Below are 14,605 nucleotides of genomic sequence, written 5' to 3'. Positions count from 1 at the left end.
CTCTGGGGCCCTGTGGTGAGCAGGACAGACCCCAGCCTACCCCGAGGGACTCAAACGTTACAGCCTAGGAGATGAACAAAAGACACATGAACAGAATAGGAATTAAAAGCTTCCAGGTTGTCATAAGCATTAGGAGGTAACAAGCAAAGTCCTGAGGTCGAGGGTCGAGGGCTCAGCCCGGCCTGGGCAGGGCTGTGTGGGCTGGTGTTGACCCAGGGTGTCCACTGTCTCTCCTTCCGTCTGGCTACCAAGGGCCGCATCAGAAACTCTTCACCTTGACCTCATTAACGACAGGCCTAATCACTGGGCCAAGCGCCTTGCACTTTGAGAGGCCACGCTCCCCCCACCCGCCACGCCTGCCCCTGGCTCATTCACCAGCACACATTTCATCAGGCTTCCCTGCCCACGTCCTGACCCTGCCCGGGGCCGCAGGGGTCTGGAGCCCCAGGTGGGCTGGAGGGAAGGGGGCACATTTCTGAGCAGACAGGTGTAGGAAACCCAGGTGGGAAGATAAACTGGCATGAGGGAACTTAAGTGATGGAAGTCTCGAAGACTGGTACACTTCCTTGGCCGGCCTGTATTCCCAGCCTCAGGGCCTTTGCACTTTCTGTTCTCTTTCCCTGAGCGTCTCTACCTGCCCCCAGAACTCCTTCCACCCTTGAGTTCTCAGAGAGGCTTTCCTGGGCTGCTCTAGAGAACCGTGCGCTGGGAGTGAGTTGCCATCTGAACTTACCCTGTTGTTACTGGTTTCATTATTTGTTTGTGGGGCCCTCCTCGCTCCCACAGAAAGATACTTCCTGCAGGCAGGGGCTTGGTCCTTCTTGTCCACTCTGTCCCCCAGAACTGAGCACCTTGTGTGGATGACAGTAGGTGCTGGATAAAAATTTGTGGCTGGACCGTGGTCATTGAGCACCCGAAGGCCAGGCTCCCAGTTCACTCCTGGGGGATGTCCTCACCATCCTGCTATACATGGGGGCCCTCATTTTCCCCCAGAGCTCATCCCGCTGTCCTGGGACCCGCCCTCACGGCATTGCCTATCACCCGGCATCCAAGGCCCACGGTCCCAACCCAGCCTGACCAGACATCCCAGGTCGCATCCTGTGTGCTGCAGGGTCCAGCCAGCCCTGTTTCCGGGGTCCCCCTCCCCTTCACGCAGGGGTGCCCAGGACCACGCCTGCCTCACTCATTGCAGGGATCTGGTGCCTGACATGAGTTTGGCACAGCTCACCTCCTGCAGTCAAGGGCCTTCCTTCAGGAGCCCCTAGGGCCATTGTCCCCTCCCTGCTTCGGTCACCCCCCATCTTGGTCCCCTCCTCCATCTTCGCTCCCTTCAATCCATCTTTGAGGGCTTTTGAGCCACCTTTCTGTCCCCGAGATCTGCCCGAGGCACTATCCCCTGCCCCTAGATAAAGCCCCCAGCACTAAGCCCCACCAGAGCTGGCCCCAGCCCACGTGCGGCCACATCCCACGTGGGCCTCAGGCCTCTGCCCAGCCTTTGTCTTCAGTCTACACTGTCTTCCCCACTTGGCAACCTGGCACAGTGTCCCCCCTCCCTCAAAACATTGTCTCCCTGGACATCTCCGCAGGTAGGCAGCCTTCCTGCCTGGGCGAGGAGCTGTTCTTCCCACACGGGAGTCCCCCTCAGCCTGTAAGCTGCTCTTTCCTCAAGCTTCGGCTCCCCAGTGGCCTGCACATAAGTGATTGTTGAACGAGTGAGCAAGTGAATTCCAATTCAGTGTAACAAACGCTTTTTGAGCTCCTGGGTGATGCCAGGCTCGTGTCTGCCATGGGGAGCGCCCTGCCCTTGCGAAGCTCACAACCTGGCAGATGGGCTACTCAGTATGCGGTGACTGGATGAGCCAGGAGGTGACTTAGGTGGGGAAGGAATGGGTGAAGGGCTGAGGGGCTGAGAGAATAACCGGCACCTCTGCCCTCTGGGAGCTCATGGTCCATTCGGGAGGAAGACGAAGTTTGCTTGCACTAAGCCAGAGGGAAGTGGGTACGGAGTCAGAGGTCCCAATGCCAGGCCAAGGCCATCAACTGAGATGACAGAGATTCCTCGGGGACAGGAGAGTTGGGGGCGGGCCTCCTGCCCTTTCCCAGGGTCCCCAGCACCTCCCTTCCCCGACGGCAGCCTTCTCCCTGGAGTCACCTTGGCCCCTCTTGGAAGCCAATTAGGCCCCCAGTTGCAGCAGTGAAGATTAATATGATTAATAACGCCCCCAATCTCGCAGGTGCTGATTCAGCCAGGAGCTTAGGGAGGGGAGGTCACTTTATAAGGGCCTGGGGGGGGCAGGTTTCAGAGCCTGGAGTCATCCAGCCGGAGCCCTGTGTGACTGAGCTCAGGCCTCAGAAACATCCTCTGGTTGGAGCTGCCACAGGGCAGCCACAAGGGCCGCAGCCATGAACGGGACGGAGGGCCTGAACTTCTACGTGCCTTTCTCTAACCACACAGGCGTGGTGCGCAGCCCCTTCGAGTACCCGCAGTACTACCTGGCTGAGCCGTGGCAGTTCTCCGTGCTGGCCGCCTACATGTTCCTGCTGATCATGCTTGGCTTCCCCATCAACTTCCTCACGCTCTACGTCACGGTCCAGCACAAGAAGCTGCGCACGCCTCTGAACTACATCCTGCTCAACCTGGCCGTGGCCAACCTCTTCATGGTCCTTGGTGGCTTCACCACCACCCTCTACACCTCTATGCACGCGTACTTCATCTTCGGGCCCACGGGATGCAATCTGGAGGGCTTCTTTGCCACCCTGGGCGGTATGAGCTGGGGTGCAGGTGACGGGGGCTACAGGAGCCAGGAGCTTGCGGTGTGAGGGGGCGGTGTCTGGGGACAGCCTATGCCTTGGGGATGGCGGCTGAGAGGCCAGCACCCAAAGCCCTCACTTAATCAACAAACACTTTCGTGATGATGAGCTAGGCTGCCGTTTGTCGAGGGTGGGCACTGAACACCGTTGATCTCACTTGCAGTGGGATCATTGTCTTGCTTTCCAGCAAGGAAGCAGATGAGAGAATTCAAGGGCCTTGCTGGGGTCACATCAAATTTCTGGCGGGGCAGAGTTTCAAGCCCATGTCTCTGAGGCCCTTCAGGACATATTCTGCTTCCCTCGCAGCAGCTGTGCTGGGTCAGACCCACATTGGGCACTGGGGATAGAGTTGGACGAGACAGATCCCTGTGTTCAGGGCTCCCAGCCTGGGGTGGGAGGAGGGCTCTCAGTCCTCCAGTCACTGGGCTGCCTGTACTGGGCGATGGGCTCGGTCCTTCTCCAGCATCTAGCTGACTCCCTCCCAGCCCACCTCCAGCCTCTCTGCCATGCTTGAATGCTTTCTGCGTTGATGAGTCCATTCACAGGGAGACGTTAGACCTGTGAGGTGATCTGTATAGCTTTGAACCATAGTTTAAAATACTTTCTTTAACTGAAAAACTGATTCTCTGCAGAGAATAGATCCCATTTAGCAGATGAGAAAACTGCAGTGTGCAGAGGGGAAGAATGACTTAGGGATATGGCCGGGCAGTGACCAGGGCCTAGGTCTCCTGGCTCAGATCCAGGAACATTCCCTGGGTACACACGGCCTCTCAGGCAAGCAGGAGACACGAGAGGTCATTACTACAAAGCCAGGGTGACAGGGAGAGCCTAGCACCAGCCACAAGGACACTCTGCCTCCTGTCTTCTCTCTCCCACCTGTGTCCAGGCTGCTGCCTCTGCCCCATTCCTGGGACTCTGGCCGTCACTGGGTGTTTGTCACCTTCAATGACCACAGTCACACAGTCTCAGGCCAGAAGGGTGCAACACAGGCGGACACGTCTCTGCTACAACTATGGTCCTGGAATACTCACTAGTGTTCCCTTTCACTCTCAGAAATGTCCTAGTTTGGTTGATAAATCCTATGGCCACCCTCCCTCCTGAGTTTCTGGGGTGATGTGCAGGGCAGATGTCTGAATCACATCATTATTTCCTCCTCCTTCTCTGAGCAAAACATTATGCAGCTCCTTGGCTCCTAGGAGAGGGTCCCACATAACTCATGTTATTACATTTCCCTGGAGGGGAGGGGCTGCTGCCCAGGAGGGAGGGAAGGCCTCCCAACTCCAGGCTTCTGCTGCCTCTGCAATATCTTTTTTTTTTTTTTTTTTTTTTTTTTTTTTTGCGGTACGCGGGGCTCTCACTGTTGTGGCCTCTCCCGTTGCGGAGGACAGGCTCCGGACGCGCAGGGGCCCAGCCGCTCCGCGGCATGTGGGATCTTCCCAGACCGGGGCACGAGCCCGTGTCCCCTGCATCGGCAGGTGGACTCTCAACCCCTGCGCCACCAGGGAAGCCCTCTGCAATATCTTTTGACAGGAACTCTGCCTGTTGCCCCATGAAGGACACATTTTTCTATAAAAACTCCCTACAGGGCTCCCAGTCCAGCCATGACCCCATGACCCAACTTCTGTGTCCCTCAAGAACCCAGAGCTCTTGAGCTGAACTAACTTTCCTGGGAGTTACTCTGCGCGGCATAGTGGCCCCTCTGCCCCGCACCCCCTCTTCAATGTCCAGGCCCTCCGCACCCTAAGGCCTTGCTCCAGGCCCGCCCCCAGGTGCCTTCCTGGCCACCCTCTCCCCATCCCTCAGGGGAGCTCCCCCTCCTTAGACAGGTCCAGCCACGTGGCGTGTTGACTGACAGCTGGCTACCTTGCAGGTGAAATTGCCCTGTGGTCCTTGGTGGTCCTGGCCATCGAGCGGTACGTGGTGGTGTGTAAGCCCATGAGCAACTTCCGCTTCGGGGAGAACCATGCCATCATGGGCCTCGCCCTCACCTGGATCATGGCTCTGGCCTGTGCCGCGCCCCCCCTCGTCGGCTGGTCCAGGTAACAGCACCGAGTGGAAGGGAAGGAAGGGTCTCCAGGGCTCTTCGTAGGGTCCTCCAGCCAGGGGAGCTGTCTGGTTCCAGGTCCCGAGCTGGCAACTGTCATGGGGTTGAGGTTTAGGGCAGGGAAGAGAGGGTCAGCCCCTGACGCTGCTATGGGGCTGGTCCCCATGTCAAGGAGACTCCAAGACGCCCCAACCCGTCACCTTGGCTGTGCCCCTAATCCGCAACTAAGCCAGGGCCAGATTCCAATCCTCTTTGGCCCAGTGCCCTGTTGAGCAGCTCCTCTGACCTTAGGCCTCAGCACCTGGAGAGTCAGAGCCTTCCTCGTGCAGGTGTGACACTGTAGCCTCTGGGAAGCAGCCCTGTCCAGACTCTAGGCCGTTATCTCCAAATGGGCTGAGATGAGCTGGGGTTGCGGTGGACAGTGGTTCCGGACATTGGACTAGTGACTCTGTGGGTGGCCTCGTGTCCCTCTGCTTCCGGGAAAGTCCCATCTCTCTCCACTTTCCTCCTCTCTCAGTCTTCCTGGGGCCAGTGTTCTTTGCCCCTTGCTGAATTTGAGCAATTCAGCAAGGGACAAAAAACTCTGGCCCCCTTCCCTGTCTTCTCCAGTCTGGCCCGGTTACATCCTCGTAGGCACAGCTAACAGACACTGGGTTTTCCGAGGTCCGTCCAGTGTCACCATAGTCTGAAATCACCCAAACATCCTAACCAGACGTCCCGGGGGCCTCCTGTTTCCAGAAAGTGCAAGTATCCCTTAGTTACCCTGTGTGCCCCTCTTTGGCCTAGAAAGACCTGGGCGCCTCAAATACAGAGCTTGGGAGGGCTTTTCCCTTCTCCCCTCTGACCTGTGCCCTGCGTGGCCCGAGGCCTGGCCTCCTGCTGCTAGGGAGTGGCAGGCCGGGCTGGGCGGGGCGGAGAAGGGGTGTGGGGGGGTGCCTCTGGAATGAGAGACTTGGAGAGACTGTGGTACCGGGATAACACGGCACCAAACGAACAGTGAAACAACACCGTTTCCACAGGTGCATTTGAATCGCTTACCTCAGTCAATGTGATCCTCAGTCGCACAACCAAGGAGAGGTTTATTATCCCCATTTTACAGAGAGGGAAAGTGAGGCCCAGAGTGAGACCAGCCCTACAGTAGGCGGTGGCAGGGGACTCTGGTCAGCTGTGCCTGTTCCCAAGTCCCTCACATGTGGGTCTCCCTTTGCCCCTCCCGCCCCATCCCCCCACGGGTCCTCAGGTACATCCCAGAGGGAATGCAGTGCTCGTGCGGGGTTGACTACTACACGCCCTCGCCAGAGGTCAACAATGAGTCCTTCGTCGTCTACATGTTCGTGGTCCACTTCTCCATCCCCATGGTCATCATCTTCTTCTGCTACGGGCAGCTGGTCTTCACAGTCAAGGAGGTATGGTCCTATGCTGGGCGCTGGGGACATGCACATTGACTGGGCTGAGCCCAGCCCCCGTTCCAGAGGAGCCTCAGTCTGACACCAGGCCCTGTGTCCCCGCAGGCAGCTGCCCAACAGCAGGAGTCGGCCACCACGCAGAAGGCCGAGAAGGAGGTCACTCGCATGGTCGTCATCATGGTCGTTGCTTTCCTGATCTGCTGGGTGCCCTATGCCAGCGTGGCGTTCTACATTTTCACCCACCAGGGCTCCAACTTTGGCCCCATCTTCATGACCATCCCATCGTTCTTTGCCAAGAGTTCCGCCATCTACAACCCCGTCATCTACATCATGATGAACAAGCAGGTGCCTGCTGGTGGGGCGGGAGGTCCAGGTCCCCCAAGGCCACAGGAGGACAAGCCACATTCTTGACTGGGCCCTCAGTCTTTCCACCTGCAAAATGGTCAGAGAGTTGATCTTCCGGGGCGTCAGAGTCATCTGGGAGAAATTCAGACTCCTGGGCCAACCCCCAGACCTTCTGATTAGAGGCTCAGGGTGGGCCCAGGAACCTGCATTTCTAACAAGCCCTCCAGGTGGCTCTGATGCTGGCTCAAGAATGAGAAGCACCAGTCCAGATGGTTTCAGAGGCCTGCTTTAAAGGTCAAACGGTCAAAGTCCCAAGCCTGGGAAGAGGTGACAGTTTCCACACAGCTGGATAGGGCGCTAAAAAGTCTTGTTCCGAGGAATGAAAGGATAAAGCGCGGTCCTTTAACACAGACCAGTGGTTCCTCTGCAGATCCCTTGATCCAGTGGGGAAAACATGGAGTCAGACATATTGGGTTCAAATCCCAGCTCTGCTAGTTTCTAGCTGTGTGACCTTGGGCAAGTCACTTCCCTTCTTTGGATGTCAGTTTCTTCATCCATAGGAAGGGTGAAATCCTAAACTCTTGGGTTAAATGAGATAATTTACAGATAGCCCTTGGCACACAGAGGGCATCATGGAGCCTCACCAATGACAAAGCCCCCTGAGGTGTGGTCCTGGCATTTCCGGGTGGGGTTGCGAAGGCTTAGTAAGTTCCTCCAGGGAGCCATTTGAGAGGGGAGTGGAGGCTGGGAAGGCCAGAAGCGGGAAGGGGGTGGAGGCAAATCTCACCGACCATGCCGGTTGCCACCCACATTTTGGGGGACCCTGACACTGACTCATGCCCTTTCTTCCAGTTCCGGAACTGCATGCTCACCACCCTGTGCTGTGGCAGGAACCCACTGGGTGACGATGAGGTCTCCACCACTGCCTCCAAGACAGAGACCAGCCAGGTGGCGCCTGCCTAAGGACTCTGTGGCCAACTGTAGGAGTCTCCCAGCCCCCGCCCTCCACCCTAGCTGCTCCATCAGGAGCCGTGCCTGTCGGAACCAGGTCACACAGGCTCCCTGAGTTTAAACAAACAAACAAAAAGAGAATTAATGAGAGAAAAATGAGGCTCCTCACTTGGCGGGGACAGCCCAGTCTGGAGTCCTGATTTCCCAGGGGCCGGTGGGATCTGTACCCCCTTTTCCCCCCACATTCATCTCTCAGGCACACGAGAACTCTTGCTCTGGAAAAGTGTCCCAGCTTAGGGATAAGCGTGTAGCACAGAGTGGGGCACATAGTAGGTGCTTAATAAATGCTAGATGGTTGAAGGAAGGAATGAATGGAGACATGAATGGAGTGATGAATGGCCAGGGAGAGCTTATCTATCCTCTCAAAACCATGTTAGCAGCAGCAGCTCACCCCTGGCTGATGACCTTGAGCAGTTGTTTTCCTCCTTGGGCCTCACTTTCTTGCCCCATAAAGTGGAAATTCCAAATCCCCCACACAGCTGCTGTGAAGGTCAAATGAGATTGTGTGTGTGCGTGTGCGTGTGCGTATGGGTGTGTGAGCACTTTGTAAATGGTAAGGAGCTGTACAGACTGTAGTTAACATTATAAATAATATCAATGAATATAATTAATTCATTGCTATGATCATCTCCTCTTGATAGTGACCATTTTGAGACTGGGCAAGGCCCTGAGCAACCAGCTTCAGCAGGTTTATAAAAATGAGCCAGACGTCAAGGCCAGACCAGGGCTGGGTGTTGGGCCACGGGAGGGACAGTTCAAGGAAATGCAAAATGCAGTCATCAGGACTGAAAAAACAACATCGGGGGTCCAGAGTGTGGGACCGAGGCCCGGGGATCTCACCTCCAGCATGGAGCCCCGGGACTAGGGCCACCCCTTTTCAGTGTGGCCCATGGAGAGACAGGCCTTTCTCTCAGCTTCCGGAAACCACTTGTTCTCCTCCCCAGCCCTCAGGCTGCATCATCTCTGGGCCAGTATGGAGCTTCTAGAAGCCATGCTTACCTGCCCACATTTAATGGGGAGCTGGGTCCCCAATGTCACCCTTGTCTCAAAGAGCTTAGAAACAAAGAATGGGAAATCTGGCTGGGCCCACCTTCCCTGGGGATGTTCACAGGTCTCAGATTTCGGGTCCCTTGCTGGGCGAGACTTCGGCGGCTCCAGTCCATTCTTCACTGTGGAGAGTTGTTGCTGTGAAACTGGCTGGGACGCTGGGGCATCGAAACTGAGCTGCTTCAGCGACTGCCCCTGCTCCTCCGCATCACCAAGGCTGGAAGCACTACCTCTCCCCAGCTCTGCCTGGAGATGAAGGCAAATTGGGGTATTAAAAGCTCAGCTCCTATACCTGGTGTTGATGGTGGTGGTTTTTGTCACTCTCAAGCTCTTTATCTGCAGGATGGATTGGAACAGGGCGGCGTCCACCTGACCCTTGACCCTGGGTTGCCTGGTTTGGGCAACCGTCAGGGCCCCCTGGGAGTACAAGGTGGGGGGAGCAGGCCCAGGAATGAGAAAAGCCCCAACTTTGGAGTCACAGAGATCCAGGTGACCCGTGAAACTGCAAGCAAGTTTTGTCACCTCTCTGAGCCTCCTTATCTGCAAAAAGGAATCTTAAAGCTGACCTTGATGGGATTTGATGAGCTTTCAGGCTTTATGCAACCAGCCTGCTTCCTGGACACAGCAGACAGTGGGAGACTTTGGGCATTACTGGAGCCTTGGCTCAGAGCTGGCCCTACCAGGGACCTCATCTCCAAGGGGAATGGGATGGAGATGTAGCTCCCAAATTACCCTCATCCTCCAAGGTCGGAAAGGGCGGCAGGAGCCTGAGAAGGAAGATCTCTAGTGTCATGGAGGGACTGGAGCAGGTAGTGGCTGGGATCTCTATCGTTGCCCCTCTTAACTCTGTCTCCCTAGGTGATGTCGGTCAGGATTACTTTGGCTGCAAGTGACAGGAAATCCCACTCAATAGCACTGAAGCAAAAGGGAAAAATTATTGGCTCCCATAAATGAAAATCTCAGGGCATCAGGCACAGCTGGATGCAGGTGCTTGGATGATGTTATCTGGCTTCTATGTCTCCCCTCTGGCTGCACTTTCCTCTATTGGCTTCATGCAAGGCTGACTGTTCTCAAGAGGTGGCATAAAGGCCACCAGCAGTTCGAGGCTCTGCAAGGCCTACAGAAAGTTGTCTTCTCTTTCTCATCTGTTCCAGCACAGTTCCCAGGTAGGGCTCTCATGGACCAGGCCTGGGTCACCTGATAGCCCCTAAGCCTATGATCAGGCTGGGATGGGGATTCATCCTCTGACTGGCCAGACCTGGGTCACCTGCTTGCCTCTGCAGCCAAAGGCAGAGTTAACCCCACAGAAACCAAATGGTCTGAGGGTGGGGACAGGAAGGAGCCCCAAGAAAACCTCAGGGGCTTGCTTCTAGAGGAGGAGGGCCAGAGAGAGCGTGGCCAGAACCAACAGCGGGCCACAGGGGATGGACTCTATGTCGGTGACGCCCAGCTAGTCCAGCCTCCCCCCACAGCGGGGACCCGCACAGAAGATTCCCACGGGGCCCCCGCGGGTCTTACCCTCCATTTCAGATGCCGAGTCGGGCCAGGCACGGCAGCGGGAGAGACAGTGGCATTTCAGCTCGTCTGCCTTGCACGCAGCCCTGTCCTCTCACTCCCACACCCCAGTCAACTTATTCTGAGGATTCAGCCCCACATCCAGAGAAAAAATTTACTCTAAAACCAGAACATTCGCTGGCTTTTTCTGGTAGAGAGAAAAGCCTCCTTACTTCCTTAATTTATAATTGACTTGACAGCCACTGATGGGGAACCTGCCATAAATAAAGGCAAAGAGCTGCTGACTGAGGCGGGGGAGAGGGTGTTACCCGGCTCATGTCCAGGCTCCAGGAAGCCAACAGGTTTATGGAGTGCCTGTTGTGTACAATCGTACCTTCACTCAACCCAATCTAAGGAAGCTGACCCTAGGCCAGGACGTGCTGGGGACTCAGAGATGGATTGGAGGGAGCAAGTCTCTGGGCTGTGACCTGGCCAGCGTCAGGGCCACAGAGCTCTCTCACCCTGATTTTGCCTCTGGGAGGAGAGCGCGTGAACCTCCACCCCAAGGCAGCAGGGCCTGATGACAGCCTGCCCCTTGCCTCTAGTAGAGACATGTGTTCCACATACCCCAAAGTGCCCCTGGGAGACAGTGGGTGCCCTTCCCAGCTGTGTGACCTCAGGCCAAATCCTTGAACCTCACTAGGGCTCAGGCCCTTCAGCTTTAAAGGGGAGAATCAATCATCCCAGAATTGTCTAAAGGGACTGAGATTATTGATACAAGAGATGAGGTGCATAATACGCATTCAATAAATGTGAGTTCCCTTCCCAGAGACATGAACCAAGTTCAAAGGAGCGGCTCCTGTTATAGTGGGAGATAGATGTGTGGAGAGATTAAAATAATGGAGGTGTCTCAGGAAAGGGGGAAGCAAGTGCTAACTGGCCCCAGTATTCATTCCCTTTCTTTCTTTTAGTATTATCAGCCCAAGTTCTAGCTAGGCACCTCGCCACCCAGCACAAGACTGCATCTCCCAGCTTCCCCTGCATCTGCGATGGCATTTAGGTGACATTAAGGTCTAGCCAAAGGAATATAATCAGAAGTGATATGTGCAGTCTCTGGGTTGTGCATTTCAGAGAATGGAGGTGTCCACCATGTCCTCTCTTCTTTCCTTCCTGGTGGCTAGAATGTGGTCATGATGACCAGCACTGCAACAGCTTCTTGGATCATGAGGTAGAATCTGTGGGCAGATAATGGCAGAACATCAAGAAAGAAGGAGCCTGGGTCTCCCATGCTGCCTCACCAGCCCTGCACAACCCAGACTTGAGGGGTTTCATGAGAGAACAGTCTCCTGGTTTCATGTTGAAGCCACTGTTATTTTGGAGTCAGGGTTGGTTTCTTAACTAAAGCAGAGAGCTTCCAGGTTGTAGCCCAGGGTCTGGACTTAGGAAGGCCTAGTGCAGGTCCTCTCTGAACTTTAGCTTTTTCATGTATAAATATAGCAGTGAATATAAAATATGTGGACGTTGAACATGGCAGCTCTTTCTACCCTGCCCTCTATGCATTTATTGACCTAAAGTCACAGATGTCCTCATGCTACAGGGGTTAGAGTTAACACAAAACAGGCACTGCTTCAAAGAGTTTAGAACTGAAACCTCCAGAACTGTAAGTTCACACATAGGAGGACCCCATTCAATGTTACAAGATGGCAAAAAAAGTTTTTGGCAAAACTTACATTTTGTACAAGCCTCAGTAAAAGCGTCTCATGAGTACACCAAGCAACCTGTCCTCTCTCCAGAAGCCTGATCCTCACAATTACCATTTCCCTGTGAAAAGGCAATCCTCTAGAAGAATTTTTAAATCACTCAGCACATTTTAGAACTTCTTCCCTCCAAATGCAAAACTCTGTCCTGGCACAGCCCTGGAGCAGGGTTTCAGATGAAGCTCGTGGGAATGTTTGTATCACTGAGTCTTTCTCTACTTCTCAGTTCTTGGAAATGTGATCAAAATTGCTGCCCCCATTGGCACCAGCTTCCATGCGCCTCTTTGCCTCATCTCATCTCCTGCTGTAGATGGTTCCCACAGATGGTTTTCAGGCCTCCCTCCACTCAGCCAAGCTGGGCTCTGGCACTGGGGCTTCCACAGAAATGGGTGCTGAGAACCTACTGCGTGCCAGGTGCTGTGCTGGTCACCAGGGAACACTACCAGGAACAAGACAGACACAGCCCTGCCCACCCCCACTCCCTCCCAGAGCTCAAGGAGACAGGTAAGACAGTGTTTTAACTCGGGGTGCTAGAGGCTCCCACAGAGCAAGTTGAGGGGCTGCTGGCAACCCAAGGGGGGGGGGCCCAAACATCCTAGGGTGTCAGGGAGGGCTTTTCCGAGGAAGTGATGTCTACACTGAGGCCAAAAGGATGAGTGAGAAATGGTCCAGAGAAGGTAGGTGGAGATAAAGGAGGGCCTTCTAGGAAGAGTGTATCAGCTAGCTTATGCCGTGTGACAAACAACCCCCAAATCTCATGCTTCAAACAACCCACCATGTGTTGTTGCTCGTGACTCTGCAGGTCAGCCAGGTGATCTGGACCAAGCTTGACTGATCTCTGCTGGGCTCATTCAAGCATCTGTGGTCAGCTGGAGGGCTGGCTATTTGGCCAGCTATGGGCTGGGCGACAGGGGAGACTGGGCAATGGGATGCTCAGCATCCAGCAGGCTTGTTCACGTGGGACTGGGACTGGACATCATTTCCACCATGCGGGGTTGGTCAAAGCAAGTCACAAGGTGAGCTCAGATTCAAGGCATGTGGGAGGAGCTGCAAACTTATACTGCAAATGGGCATGGATATGGACATGGGTGAAAAACTGGGGCCATTGTGATATCAGTCTAACAGATACACACACAGAGGAAACACAAAGGGGAAAATCCAGCTCTCAATACCTAACCAGTACCAAGAGCCTGGACTGTGGGTTTCCGGAGGAAGGAGGCTCCATAAGACAGACTGAAGAGGTCAAGCTTTCACCCACGGCAGTGGGGAGCCATGAAGGGTGCTAGGCAGGGCAGTGATATCCACTTTCACTTTAGAACACTTTGCCTCCCTCAATCCAGACCTCTGGTGATGGAGAGTCCCCTGGAAAAATCCCAACAATAGGACTACAGAGAGAAAACTGCAAATCTGTTCTAAACCTGTCCCCTTCAAATCCTATACCCTCCTCAGAGGTAACCACTGTTATTACCTTGGAATGAACCCTTTCAGACCTTCTTCTGTGGCTTCACTTACACACACACACACACACACACACATACACGAGTTCTGTCTTCTCAGAAGTGGGGACATATTCCACAGATACTTCTGTTTTATTTCATTTTCACTGCTGTGTACTATTCCACCATGTGAACAGATCACAGTTTATTTGTCCAATCTCCCCTTGGTGGGCATTTAGGTTGTTTTGAATTTTTGCTAAGATTGCAGTGTATCAGTGTAAGAGTTCCTCTCAGATTTACACCCAGAATGACATAGATGGGATGTGGCACGAATCCGTCTTAGTTGTATTAGACGTTACTCAATTCTTTCTACGTGGCCACCAACTTACATTCCCGACGGCTGTGCATTTCTTCACATCCTAGACACACAGTATTGATGGGCATTTAAATATTTGTCATTCTAATGGGTGTGAAATACCACCTCATCCTTGTTTTAATCCACCTTGTCATTTTAAATGGCTGCAGAGTATTCTACAGTAAGGGAGTAATTCAGCCAGAGCCTGAGTGATTCATTTGGAACTTCTTTTTTTTTTTTCCTTTTCCAAATAATGCAGCAATTACTTCTTTTCCGACTAATGCACTCCTAGGAGAGAGAAGTGGAGTGCTGGGCTCAAGGGAATACCTTTTCCAAGTAGGCTGCACCCAATTTATGCCCCTGGAAGAGGCAATGAGGGCCTGGCTCCCTGCATCCTTGCCAACGCTTTGTCTTCAATTTTTATCAATGTGATGAGAAAATAGTATCTCATCATTGTTTCAATTTAAAATTTGCTGAGTGTCAAAGAAGTCGAAGATATTTTCCTGTGTTTATCAGCCTTTCTGGTGAATTAATATTCTTTGTTTATTTTCCGAGAGGACATTGTCCTTATTTATGGAGACTTTTGGGAAGTAATTTAATTTAAAAATTGCTCATTCATCCCTTAAAAATTCTTTCTTGTAAAACAAAACAAAAGGAGGCCACAGGTTGACCTGGGGTGTCTGTTCCAGGTAAACCCACTGGTCGGCCCCCAACTGCTACTTCCTGAGGCACCAAGGCCAGCAGTGGCCTGGGAACAGGAGTGGACACTGGGGCAGTGGGATTGGAGGGCCTCAGCAGCTACCTCCACAGCCCAGGTGTGCCCAGTTCCCCATCAGCATTCCAGGTTCTGCTGAGCAGAGGGCGCAGGAGGGATCAAGCCTCTCAGACCCCGCCCCCCC

General features: G+C 54.0%; 1 protein-coding gene across 1 annotated transcript; it reads left to right on the top strand.

Annotated features, from left to right (window-relative positions):
* Positions 1-2,206: 2,206 nt before the first annotated feature.
* Positions 2,207-7,569, top strand: RHO (rhodopsin; the record flags this gene model as incomplete). Its single annotated transcript, XM_079712891.1, has 5 exons — positions 2,207-2,764; positions 4,682-4,850; positions 6,096-6,261; positions 6,367-6,606; positions 7,459-7,569. The coding sequence occupies exons 1-5, from the start codon at positions 2,404-2,406 to the stop codon at positions 7,567-7,569; spliced, it is 1,047 nt and encodes a 348-aa protein (XP_079569017.1). The 5' UTR covers positions 2,207-2,403.
* Between the last annotated feature and the right edge of the window lie 7,036 nt (positions 7,570-14,605).

Source organism: Hyperoodon ampullatus (assembly GCF_949752795.1).
Source record: "Hyperoodon ampullatus genome assembly, chromosome: 10".
Taxonomy (NCBI): Eukaryota; Metazoa; Chordata; class Mammalia; order Artiodactyla; family Ziphiidae; genus Hyperoodon; species Hyperoodon ampullatus.
This window is presented reverse-complemented; position numbering and strand designations above follow the sequence as displayed.